The 13,517-nt window shown below is 38.8% G+C and overlaps 1 protein-coding gene across 31 annotated transcripts in view; it reads right to left on the bottom strand.

The window, feature by feature from the left end:
- LOC135501822 (voltage-dependent calcium channel type A subunit alpha-1-like) overlaps nt 1-13,517 on the bottom strand; it is a 348,627-nt gene that overhangs the window by 10,149 nt on the left and 324,961 nt on the right. For 19 of the 31 annotated variants that reach the window (XM_064794169.1, XM_064794155.1, XM_064794185.1 and 16 more), the window contains 5 exons: nt 13,435-13,498; nt 12,760-12,798; nt 11,805-11,858; nt 9,575-9,697; nt 3,762-4,035 (listed from right to left, as the gene is read on the bottom strand). In XM_064794169.1, coding sequence (XP_064650239.1) covers nt 3,762-4,035; nt 9,575-9,697; nt 11,805-11,858; nt 12,760-12,798; nt 13,435-13,498 — 554 coding nt within the window. Of the gene's footprint in view, nt 1-1,038; nt 1,088-3,761; nt 4,036-6,018; nt 6,048-9,574; nt 9,698-11,804; nt 11,859-12,759; nt 12,799-13,434; nt 13,499-13,517 lie in introns of all 31 variants that reach the window. The other 12 variants (XM_064794176.1, XM_064794168.1, XM_064794177.1 and 9 more) reach the window with 12 other exon arrangements.

Raw genomic sequence — 13,517 nt, 5'->3', positions numbered from 1 at the left:
TTCCATTTGGTTACATACGTTCTAAATATAAATATCAGCATTGCCATCGTGTAGACAGATATACAAATACTATCACAACCAAGTTTCAGCAAATTCGTATGGAACCTGCACGATAGCATTACTTATAACTGCATTTCTATTTTCCTAGACCACGTACCAGTAATTACGAGCGACGTACCCCTTTAAGTGCGAAATTTGAAAATAAGTCATTCATTCTTATAGCAAAGTGTACAGCAACTGTGCAGAAAAGAAATAATGATCATATCAAATCAAAAAATGTGCATAAAAAGAAAACTTAAAAAAAATAGTAAGAAAACATATTTTATCAATCCCAATAACCCTACCCAGAACTACCTAATGAAACTCCTAAATATTTAGATTTCATTGCACATGTACTATAACCACAGGGAAAGTTTAAATAATGAAAGCAAAAAAAGGTCTATCACTGGCGGACACCCACAATATCGCAAGTGACGAACAAGGGATGAGAACTACGTAGTCCTGGTCACATTTTATGCAATACGTTTCTTTTCCGCTCATGAAATGTCAAATGTTTTATCAGTGTATCATACATCTGCAGTACGATTTCTTTTTCGCTCATGAAATGTCAAATGTTTTATCTGTGTATCATACATCTGCAGTACGATTTCTTTTCCGCTCATAAAATGTCAAATGTTTTATCAGTGTATCATACATCTGCAGTACAATTTCTTTTCCGCTCTTGAAAGCTCAAAGGTTTTATCTGCATATATCATTCATTTGGAGCATGCTTTTCAGGACCGGTATAACATATTCATGTCATCTTAACATTTCTCTTCAGGATCTATGTATTGATAAGTAACGGAAGTACCATTTTCCCAAGGAAATACACAAGAACTAGTCGTATTAATAGATCTGGGAGGAGACGCAAACAGGACCCGCTGCATTTCTTAACAGGATGCGGTTAATTTAAATAGCCAAAACCAAAAATCCCACACACCAAAATATCCTTTCCACCATTCCTTGATGAGCATTACTAAATGCGAATGTAAACGACACCTTTTTCAATTATTTAAACTAAGTCCTGGGTCATTCCACCTCTCTTTCTCTGAAAGAACCACAGAAATTAGCGTCAATAATGGTACGGCCAAAAATATTCGTGTACCCGCTTTTTCAATAGTTGAAAATGAAAATAAATAGTTCTGAAACTAAGTGCGTTACACATGAGGAACTGAAAGTGTAATGTGGAATAACAACATGTATCTGTTAAAAAAGAGAAAGCAATTAATATGTATAAATCTGTGCGAAATTAATTCCATGTAACATTTGAGTTGGCAGTGGACAAGTACCAAGGCATTTAATCAGCCGTTTCAAAGTGGAAGGTTCAACGATTTTCAGTGCCCAAGTTTACGACAACAATGAGTGAACCAATGTGTACTGTTATCTTCAAATAGAATTTAGAAAAGGCGTTGCAGCCTGTCCTCCATTCATTTGATGCTCACCTCCCTGATGAACACAACATTTCTTAACTCTATATTCATTGCTGAAGAATGCACTGATTCTTTCACCCAGAGTGTGTGGATACAAGCGGAATATTCAGTCACAGTAGGCTGGATGTAATGTCACCAAAAACAAAGTTTGCCAATTTCTGGGTGCCGAAGTTCTGGCCGCATGATTTCCGCTATGCCGTTTCCAAATGTTTGAGTTACCCTGCCTGCCTTCATCAAATGTACTGACAGATGGTGAGAGATTTTTATGCAAGTGTACTGGATAACAAGTGTAGACAAGAAAACGACATAGAAAGACAAACAGGCACTAGCACATGAAAAGTTCTGCGTCAAAATCGAAACACGCAAAGATGGAAAAATTACGACATCGAGAAGATAACAGTCATCGGTATGCAGTGGAAAACACGAATGAATAACAGACACTTTAGGTCGGTTAACACTTAAGCTAAGTGACTGAGGCTCGTATGGAGGTCCACCTTGGGTGACTGGTCACTGTGACGGCATTACTCGGGCCAGCTGACTATCACAACACACATGCAGCCTCTGCCACGATCGAACTCTGCTTCGCACTACCACCCACGTTTGACAATGCACTCATGAAACGTTCATAACGCGAAAGACATGATGGAACACCTGGGCGTAAAACAATCATGCAATGATTTTAGATGCCGGGAGCACAGGAAGACACGAGGTTCGCAAAAGGAGAAAAACTCGACCGGAAAATGACACATTGAAGAAAACTTGCAGGTTTCTGCATTATGTTGGGAAGGGCTGAATAAAACGACCCGGATATTTACTTTCTGATGGACTGCATCATATATTAAAAAATGTTCAAGGAGATTTTTTCATGCTCACATCCTTTGGGCAGGGAACTTCTGGGTATATTTGATGACTGGATTAGTGACTAGCTCTTATACAGTCGTATACTAGAACTCCTCCAGTTGAACTGTATGCTTAGGTTTGGCACAGGCAGAGACCTTTATTCACATTAAACAGAAACATTGACAAGAACAGCATTTTGTAGAGAATTGAGACAGCGATTCACACCGATAGGATTTAGCTAGTTTTGTATGCAACGACAGTTCACACTGAAGAAAAGCTGCCTGTAAAGTTGCAGTTGGCAGAAGTTCTTTCGACAATGACTAGGATAGTATGCAAGTGATGGATCTGTCATTAGATTTAACTCAGTGTGGCTGTTGAGTAGTCCACGTAGGATAGTCCATGAAGTACAGCCTTATAGCGTTGATAGAGTATAATTGAGGCAGAGTAGATGTGTTGGGCATTGAAGAGGTGGGCAGCGAATTGAATCTGTTACAACTGGGGTGGGCAATCCTTATAGAAAGGGGTGGGGGACTGGTTTGATAGTGGTTCCCCTGATGATCTAAAATCAAAGCTGATCGCTATACATTCCAGAAAATATTTTCATGATGCACTTGTTCCATGCGAGGACAACTGGACAATATCGACAGCATTTTCTTTCTAGTTCTACATTTGGTGCAGATGAAATTTGTGATCATTCACAGACATTTTGTGTTGGTATCATCATTCTCACTTCTCTTGCATCTCGCATGGATGGAAATCCATTTGAAGCAATATATATTGGATAAAAATCAATCTTCGATTGTGAGCCAGATCTTTTAACCAGAATATCACCACAGCTACTTTCACAGGCTGAAACTCCTTGAAGAGCAAATGTTGAAGCCAACACAAAATCATTTTTATAAATGACATATGTCATACTGCTATTCAATTATTAGTCGACTACCAATGATGGTGCTCTGTTACGTGAACTACACTCATGCACGTCGGGTGTCAACGACAACCATTCTAGGTTTGTGCTCCTTTCGGCATTCTTAATTCGGGATAGGGCAGTTTGCGATATTCTGAGTATACCCCAACATGTTCATTCATATTAGTTTGTTACATGTATAACCTAGTGCATTGCGTGTGCCACCAGTAACACATCTTGGAAGAAATCATTACAATTTTAAACGCCACAGTTTCAAATGGTCAATGTCGGCCTTCCAGTCATGATCGTATTCTCAAAACCAATAATCAGAAGGACCCAAAGATGCATCACTTAGACGTAGTCAGCAGTTTCTTTTAGGTTCATCTTCACAGACCACGACTTGACAAGCCTTTGTACTGAGTTTTACACTGCATACTTCAGTCAAATGAAACTGAATTTCACAACACGTCGCCGGTGCTCTCAAAGGTTAGTCTGAGGCGACGGACGGTACACGATTACAGGCACACAACGGATACCTTTCTTACGTCTGTAACTATCTCGGAATCTGTCTCGATCGGCTATCTCATGTGCCTGGTCGCATAAGTTTGTAACAGCGGCGGAAAAACCTATCTCCTGGCGTCTAGGGGAGGGGGAACGGGGCCCGCGGTTGAAGGTGGGTGTGGTTGGAGTGCGAGGGGTGGTGGGGGTGTGAGGCATACGAGGGAAGGAAGGTAGAGAGGAATTGTTTGCATATTCCTGACCCATGCGCTGATGTTGACCAAGAGAGGCGTCCGGCCGCAATCCCGTTTGAAACATGTCCTGAAAGTGAGAGAAGCCAGGTCAAGGTTATGAATAATGATGAGCCCATCCCCGGATAGATTGGAAGACGAAGGGTCACACGGAAGTGCACGACATTAACCGAGCCGTGTTAGGTCAGATAGGGAAGAAACTGATCTTTTGTAGTCCTACGGAGATCTGGGAATTAGGAATGTCAAAATAATTTTGAAAAATCCGAATAAATTTTAACCTGAAACACTGGTTAAATAGGAGCACTAACTGATGAGCTTTCGATACTATTTATTCAGAGTTTCAAGTTAAACCTATTCTGAGATTCTGATCATCGGTAGTATTAGCATAGGGTTCATATACCTACTCGTAGTGATGCTTTTCAACACCATGACATATATTAACAGCGGTATGACCTTAAGCGCCGAGCAAATGAGCAATTTTTGTTGATGCGACGTGCAACCATGATCGCATGCAATAAAAATCCTTGATTGCTGTGACCTGCATCAAATAAAAAATGTATAAGGCGAGGTCAAATCAACCGATTGTAGGTTTTACACTAGGACAAACAATCTTTTTAATGATCATTGCAGTGATAGTTGTCACAGCGATAAAAATCGCTTGTTGGCGGGACGCTTTAGTGTGTTGCTATATACAAATGATGTACAATTTCACTGTGCCACGTGATAGCTGTTTCTTAACTTGACATGCTTGATGTGTATTGACACATGAATGACAGTTTCTGATGTCGCAGTAAGGTTGGAAATTTCTTGGTTGTAATCTCTAACATCAACTTGGCAAGACATGCTCAAGTGTTTAAACCAGGAACTGAATGGGAGTATGTACACTGATAAGAATGTCAGGGGGGCATGCATGGGTTGTTCTCCCATGCACCACATGTTATGGCTATAAGCCAGTAGTATATGGGTGACTGCAGTCTACGATTGACCTATTTAGCATTGCCCTAGTTATCAGAGTGATGTTGACCTTGAGATCCAAGGCCTTGACCTTGAAAGTGAAGGAATGATTTGAGTCAAACCTTGAAAGTAGGTCAATCGTGTCCTCAAGTACAACTTATACTACTTAAGCCATTTAACCCTGAAGAAATGCTATTCAGTGATTATAGGAAAGGAGTATTATTTACATGACTGATGAAGATGGGGATGGTTCAACATGATTGGAGAAGTAAGGACATAAATTCTTCATATCAAAGATAATTAGTCAATCTTTAAGTGATTTTATCCTGGCCAGCGACAAACCCAGGATTTGAGCTCTCAGTTTTTGGTTTGTGAGCAGGACACAACAGTGCCACCATGCTCCACAGAATTGCAGACATCGAAGTTTAGATAAGCCCATTCCCATCTTGGTTGTAATGTCTATCATACAAGGAAAATATCATATAAACTGTTCTCTTTTCATTTGCACTGCCATTATGGAAAAGTATAAATTAATCATTGGTGACACTGAATGGGTAGTAGCAATCGGTTAAGTAAGGGAGGTGACATGTTTTTATGCAGCAGCTGAACCTAAAATTGTACACAAAATCTACTGCTCATGCGATGGTCACTTGCAGATCCCTCCAAGTTAGACTTATAGAAAGGTGTGCAACTTTGTGACTTCTGACAGAAACTTCCAGGAACCCCTCAAAAGATTTTAGTATTCCAAATCCTTGAAAAAGTCTCAATCTGTGCGATGACTTTCAAAGGTTGTACCGTTTTTAGATTTTGACACATAATTCTTAAGTTTTCAGCTATTACGACATGAACCCATAATAAATCTCAGCTGGAATTGCATGATAAAGACTTCAAGGTCTTTGGCAACACCTGATCAATCTAAGCTAAAAATCGCACCAAAAAAGCTTCAAGGTATTTGACAACTGATTTAGAAGGGTACTGCTGCCATTCATAAATTCGATTACTGGGCCTCACTCAATGTCACTACTAAATATATGAAGGCTTTGCAAGAAAAGAGAACAGTTAAGTCATGCAAAAAAAACATTCCAGTCTCTATCATTACCATCAATATCACATTATGGGACAAAATTTCTGAATAGAAATGTAAGAAGATATCAGTTTGTGGCAAGCATTGTGGGGCATCTGATACGTCTGAAATGGAAGGCTTCTGAAACACTGGGGTATGTGTTTGTGGTCATCTCAAAACCCATAATAATCATGAGACTTATACAGCGCCTAATCCAGCTGGTTTCAGTTACTCGAAGCTCTTCACATGATTGTATACCCCTAGCTATTGGCCTGTACATTCGTGATTCAAACTCCAAAATCTGGGAGCATCAAAGATCCGAGCTACAGTTACTCAGCACTCAGAAACATTCATATTTTGCAATCTTTGCCTGCTAGGAACCCACTTACACCTGGGTGGATCGAGAGCAAGAAGTAGGGTTTGGTGCCTTGCAGCAGTGATCGTTTTGAGATCTTTTAGATCAGTCCTGGTGGTGTATGTTTGACAAGCATCATTCCAAGTCTGCAACCACACAAATGTCACCTTGCCAGCTAAGCTGTAGCAATGCCAGAGCCTTGCTTTTGGTTCACACACATTTTTCGGACTTATGATTTCTGACTCGTGATGTGAAGTAAGTGCACCTCCAACCTACGAGGATCTGCTAAATAATCAAGACACATGTTTTGAGATGGCACAACTTTTCTCTGCACCACAAATGCAATTAAATTGCCCAATGAGAGCATAAAAGTATCTGATTTGCATACCATGTAATTTGACTTCTCTTAGAACACAGAGGGCTGAAACATTATGTTTAACGTTGAACGAAGTTTAAAATTGAAAATGGATGGTATCGACATTAATCAAACATGATTTCATTTTCAAATGCGCCAGGACCCGGTTGTTCAAGACCTCGTAAGTCACTGTTATCAAACTTAGTATCAACCTGATGTTATGTTTTTCAGTAAAGCCCCTCTAGGCTGTATTCAACTTTTTTCATCGTGCATGAAAAATAATAGCCCCCCCCTGCCCAAAACCTGCTTAATACAGCCCTGCCGAATAGATGCAAACAAATAGCTCAGTGGCTTAATAATTTTAAACAACCGGGCCCTAAACCGTGATTATAATTCAAAATAATAACAGTTTCAAGAGAAAATATAGTGGATCCATGCAGAACCTGCCAAATTTCTCCCGCCCAAGAAAGTTAAAAGAATTTGAAAGAAACTGAGTAGGAATGACAGTCAGAAGAGAATAATATTTCATGAGAATTCTTGATATTATTCTAGATCAAGCACAACAGAAGTGAAAGATAGTGAGCCCTCTTGCCAGGCAGTAAGAAAATGTTAAGAACATAGGTGCCACTGTGTAAGAAATATGATGTAAATAAGAGTGCCACCACAGCCTAGCTTTAACGAAATAGAAGTGCTACCGTGAGAAAGGAGAGGCATGTTTGTGCTACATGTGAAATTAGCTACACGCTAATGTGTTTGTGCTATCAAAGCAAGTCCCAGACAAAGTGGTGCTATCTCTTCCATAACATCATGCGGGTGCTTGCACCAAAACTATTTTTTCCAGTGACATTTCATGTAACTTCACCATTTTTCATAAGCAGACTTAGTTGATAGTTTTCCATAAATTCTGGTTAGTCTTTCATAAAACTTTGTTAGTTTCCCATGAAACTTGGTTAGTGTTCCATAAAACTCGATCAGTTTTCCATGAAACTTGGTTATAGTTTCGCCATAAAACTTGGTTAGTTTCCAAATAAAATTCGATTAGCTTTCCATGAAACTTGGTTAATTTTCCATGAAACTTGGTTAATTTTCCATAAACTTGGTTAGTTTTCCATAAAACTCGATTAGCTTTCCATGAAACTAACCATGCTTTAAGACACAGCCAGACTTTTGATAGTCGAGGATATCCATGGGTCCGCAGAAAGTCTCTCGCAGAGGACTGACCAGTTATTCTGATGAAAGATTCAAAGTCAAGCTTAAACTTCCTGTCACATACACATCTCATAGTAGTGTGAAAAGATGTCCATTCTTTTCTAAAAGTGGCTGATAGTACTATGCTGTCTGTGACCGTGGTGACACAACCATGCAAGTAAAGGGTGCATAGTGTTATTCATCGTTCAAATAATTTCGATATTAAAGCTGAAGCTGATATTAAGGTAGGGTAAACATTGGTGAACTGGATTCATGACAATAGCCAAGATGTTGCATCGGATAGTGTTCTGCTTAGTCAGTGCTCTCAGTTTATCCCAAATCATCTTCTGATCATCATACTGCATTACCTAGTTTTAGTTAATACTTTCGTAAAAAATATCTGATTTGCTTGATGGCAACAAAACTCATTGTCTTTAGCAAACTTACATGCTGATGGTAGAACTATCTTGCCAAATCTGTTGTATAGATAGGCAAGGTGTGCAGCCTATTATCAAGAATTTATAAAGACTTTATCAATTCTTGCTATTATGTAAGCCTCGCATGTGTAGCTATAATGCACCGATTATGAACAACATAATAAGCATGATAAGCCTTTAATATCAGCATGCAAATAAAGCTGCTATGATGAGTTTCATGGTCAGCATGCAAATTAGGTATTGAAGCATGATGCTGTCAATCATCCTCTCGACAGGCCTGATCTGCATGCTGACTGCACATTATGTGATCTTGCTCTACACTGGCATACATGTAGAGCTGTGTGCTCAGCATACACAAATCAGTCTTCGATGAGCAAAATGCTTTCCAAGTCTTCATTACAGTCATGACATTGTCCCTCACGACCACACTCAATGTATTCATGTTTTTTTTCTGCAGCAAAGGCCCATGTAAGGTTGAACAATTTCACCACATTGAAAAGATCAAGTTCCAACAAACTGGTATGAAAAGACTTAAAAAACTGAGGCAGCCTATAAGTCACTTATCTAACCCACTTGACTCAATATCGTCTGCGAATTGCGATTTTTTATCATCGAACTTGCAGAGGAGGCAATCCAATCTATCTGTCAGGTGAGGGGGCAAGGATTGACCATCATTTGACAGCAACAAGGTCAAGGAAACACATCATGCTGATAACGATCTGATGAAGCCATAACAGAGAAATTACTGGTTTATATTTTTATGCTACCTCAGTCTTCAAAGGCTCTCTTAGCAGAGAACAGGGCTGCTGACTTAGTTCTGACAAGATACAACATTTTCAGTGACTTCGCAACTGTTATGTCTGAAGTAAACAAGCAAGAACTGACAAGTTGGGGTCCCCTCCGAGTATCATAGGCCAAATTCGAACAGTAGTAACATCTTTCACCAATCAGGCCAACGCATCTTTCAGGATAAGTGTAAAATTGATTTAATCTTTAATGTCAATTTTGATGAAGTCAATTGGAAGGTCTAAACCTTTATGACTTCGGCTAAAAAATGGGAACGGTGTTAATTTAATCCTTCTCCTTGTCTCTGAGCCTACCTCTCATGTCATCCTCGGTAAAATTTGTTTCACAATTTAAAAATAGGCCCATCCATTCATTGTTTAACGACAAATCATTTTTAAGTCAATAGCAAGAGAGAACAATCTCGAAAGTCGGCAGCCGTATTCAATACTAGTGACACCAAGTTACCCATACCTCATTAACATCAAGCTTAGGGAGAGAGGCGGAGAGTTGGTTGGCAGCAAATCCCAGGAGCGCATGCTCAATACTCACTCTACTATCGGTCGACGTACGACGTACATCCTTCATTTCAATACCCTGGAAGAGACATGAGAAGGGTCAGTGAAATGAATGAAGAGAGTTTATTGGTGTTGAAAGAAAAGGTGAGGAGTTTAAGGAACGTGTACTTGATGGAATGTTAAAATTATTTGCAGACATTTTGTAGTAGTACAGAGAATCGAATAACTGGGGGACAGGTGTGTGATTGCAGATTTTCAAGGTGGCCACCTGGAGATCAGAAAGTAGGTCAAATTGCAAAAACAATTTTTGCCAGGGTATATCGCCTAAAGCTACCATCACGCAAAATTTCAGCCACCTAGCCCTAGCGATTACGAAATGCGCTCCGCTATCAACGGACGACAACGATGCAAAGTATTACCTATTGTCATTATCATTCCATCCAGTACAGAGCCCAGTTAAAATTGTAATGAAAATATGAAAGAAACAACCAACTATGAAACAAAAGTCCCAGAACCTCTCTGATACTACTTCTGATAGCCTAATAGGCCCACTACTCTTTGTAATATCAAGAATAAATAAAGACAAATTTTTATCAATATCAAGAATTAATGAAGACTCATCTTTATCCATTCTTGGTAATTATGCAGCAAAACAATAACCTCCTTCAAGAGATATGCAAGAAAAATAAAAGTTCGGTTTTTCTATAGCAAGATTTTGCCAGGACATTACCTTAGGAAAAGGCATGACTGATCTTGTAAGAAAAATGTCAATAATATTTTTTCCGATATTGTTCTTGCACGATTCTAACACAAAAATAAAATAAGTTTTTCAGTAAGATCCAGATTAGTGTAAATAAATATGTTAGGTTCCTATTGAGAAATTTACAAGAATCATAAAAAAATTTAGATTCTGAGAAATGTTCAATTACCAGTGCTCTCATACCAGTGCCATATCAACAGATTGTTGTTGTGTCCCCACACTTTTGATATTTACACTGATGGTCCCCTGACATCAGTGTTCGGACAGGGAAATACTTTCAAAGTGATTGATAGAAAGAATGACTACAACCGAACCTTGAATTCCGCACCGGAATCTATATATTCTTAATCTAGCCGCTGAAGCAGATATTAATGCCAGGGCTTAATACACAAAACCGACCATAACCTTGACTTAGACAAAATGTTAAACTATTAATGGCCATCACCGTTTTAATAACATCAATGTTATACACACCAATTAAACTCAAAGCTCAAGCAATCCCCTGGTCCAACAGTCTTAGAAATAATTGATTTCTTCAGCTTTTGAGAAACTTAAATGTTTTTTTGGCCAACACAAATATGCACCCCGGGTTGAGGTTTTTCAGCGGTGAGAAAAACCTTCAGAAGTTTTTCACCATCTCATGATCAAAAACCGTTCGGGTTTTTCATTTTAGCAAAAAACTTCTCCAGGGTGCATATTTGTGTTGGCGAAAAAGCTTTAATGATTTTCCAGAAGCTCAAAAACCTTTATTTCTAAGTGTGAAGCAAAATATTTTATCTAAATTCCGACACCTTTTGGACAAGCCTGTGTTCTACCATTGACGTGACATGTCTCAGAGATGCCCGCACACCCCGCTCTATGTCTATACAAAACGTAGGAGGATGTGCCCGTTGGAGAATGTGTGATGTCACAGAGTTGCTTTTACGGAAAATTTGTTCCACTGTATTTTACATTTAGTTTATTCCTCCATCGGGAAAACGTGTTACCGAACTGCATTTTGCTGGAGAAAAAGATAATTCAGTAAAATTTATCACACACTTTAATAAACAATTATCCCTTATTCCAACATTTGCAAAATTTCGTGCCTCTTGAATTTGTTCCTTTTGCGAAGATTTCCAAAAAGAAAATTTGCAGGAAATTTATTTGGACGGATAAAGAATTTATTTCCGTTTTCTTTTCAATACAAGGCTGTTTTGGCAAATTTAATTGCGAAAAACAGCCGTTACAGTTCCGGTTATCCAGCAAAAAGGGTCTCTTAAGCAATTTTTTTCTCTCAAAATATCAATACTTTTATTTGAAATAAAAAATAGAAAGCATGAATTAAGGTCACAAATACATCGTTATCAGATATGCTTGATGTGGGGTATTTCTGGGATAATGAAACGAAGGTAGAAATGTCAGGCGCCCTGGAGAACAATAATAATACCTCGTCATTATTCACAAAGGCATCATTGCTGTAGCCACTATTATCTTTGCCGGGCTGAATAAGAAGGTAAAACAAAAAGGAATAGAGCCGCGATCAAGGACTTGAAGTCGTGATTTGAACATGTTGAATCAGAATTGTGGCAACTGGACCAAATATGGAACAGATATGCACGACATAAGTTCCGCCACATTTATTGCTTACAAATTAGTGACAGTTTTGTACCATCTTTGCAGGTAACTCGGCCTCATTGATATCAAAAGGTAGCAATACTCTGAATGTCTAGTATACCTTTTACAATTGTATTGTGTTAGCAACGTCAGAAAAAAAACACATTCTTTCCTCAAGGGCTGAAGGCTAAGAGGAGAAAGCATAACTTGTGGTCAATGATGGCTGACCCTTATCAAGGTGTTCTTCAGGACTGGTGCAAAGCTCGCGGAGGACGTCAGTATTTTAAGCACACTGATTGCTTTAATGTAGTTAGCTCGTGGAGAACGTCAGTATGTCAAGCACACTGGTTGCTTCAATGCAAGTAGCTCGCGGAGGTCGTATACAATGTATATTTTAAGCACAATGGTTGCTTCAATGCAATTAGCTCGCGGAGGACGTCAGTATTTTAAGCACACTGGTTCCTTCATTGCAATTGGTATTAACATAAAAAATCATCCAACAAAGCACCGCTGATCATCAAAGTTCATACTTATGTTGATAAGCCAGGGTATGGGATGGGGACTATCGTAAAACCCTTCAAGCCACACAAATCCTAATTACTGTTAGGGAAACCTTACCCAGGGTTAGCGATAAAAGGATTGCTTGCCCAGGGAACAAGGGTGACTTCAATTGAAGACCACTGCTACAGGCATCGTTTTTAGGGAAAACAACTTAAAGGACATCACATGTTGAAGAATTATACCCATAACCTGCATGGGTTTGGACAACAACTGCATGATAAATATACCTTCTGTTTGCCCAGTTCGTCCCATATCTTACTAAACAACTGCAGAAGAGCAAAATATCATCAGGATTTCGACACATAGATACACACACCAGTCTTCTTGTCATATATTCGAGTTTTAGCTCAAAATACCATGGCATCGTTACTATTATTAACACATGCTCCATATGCACTCGAAGCTTACCAAGTAATGATGCCATCGCGATTAACTTAAAAATGAAGAATAAATATGGGCTGATAACGTGAGCTCCCCAAGAGAGTCATCAACCTACATCAAGAGGAGAAGGCACACGTATACCATTTAGTTTGTTGAATAAAGATCTCGTTTATGCCATGACTGAAATTTTAACATTGCGAATGAATCTATTTGCCTTTGTAATAATATACCAAAAATTCTAATTTTTAGCAAGGTAATGTTGAAATGAGATTAAAAATCATGATTACATTCAGATTTCAGATTTGATATACCACCTACCATGGCAAACAAATTAGACTCTGGATTTACAATGCCAAAACAAGATTTACCATAGTAGAATTATTACATGGGAAATTAAATTTACCATGGTAAATTAGATTAACCAAGGTAAAATTAGATTTGCCATGCTAAAATTAAATTGACCATCGGTAAAATTGAATAAATTAGCCATGGTTCAAATTTTCATAATTTTTGCCACCTACCTGTGCACTAAGATTCTCTCCCGTGTGGTCCTTCTTCTTCTTACTACTGCCACGCCTCAGGAAGCTGAAAGAACGCGTCCACG

This window comes from Lineus longissimus, chromosome 17, assembly GCF_910592395.1.
Source record: "Lineus longissimus chromosome 17, tnLinLong1.2, whole genome shotgun sequence".
Lineage (NCBI taxonomy): Eukaryota > Metazoa > Nemertea > Pilidiophora > Heteronemertea > Lineidae > Lineus > Lineus longissimus.
This window is presented reverse-complemented; position numbering and strand designations above follow the sequence as displayed.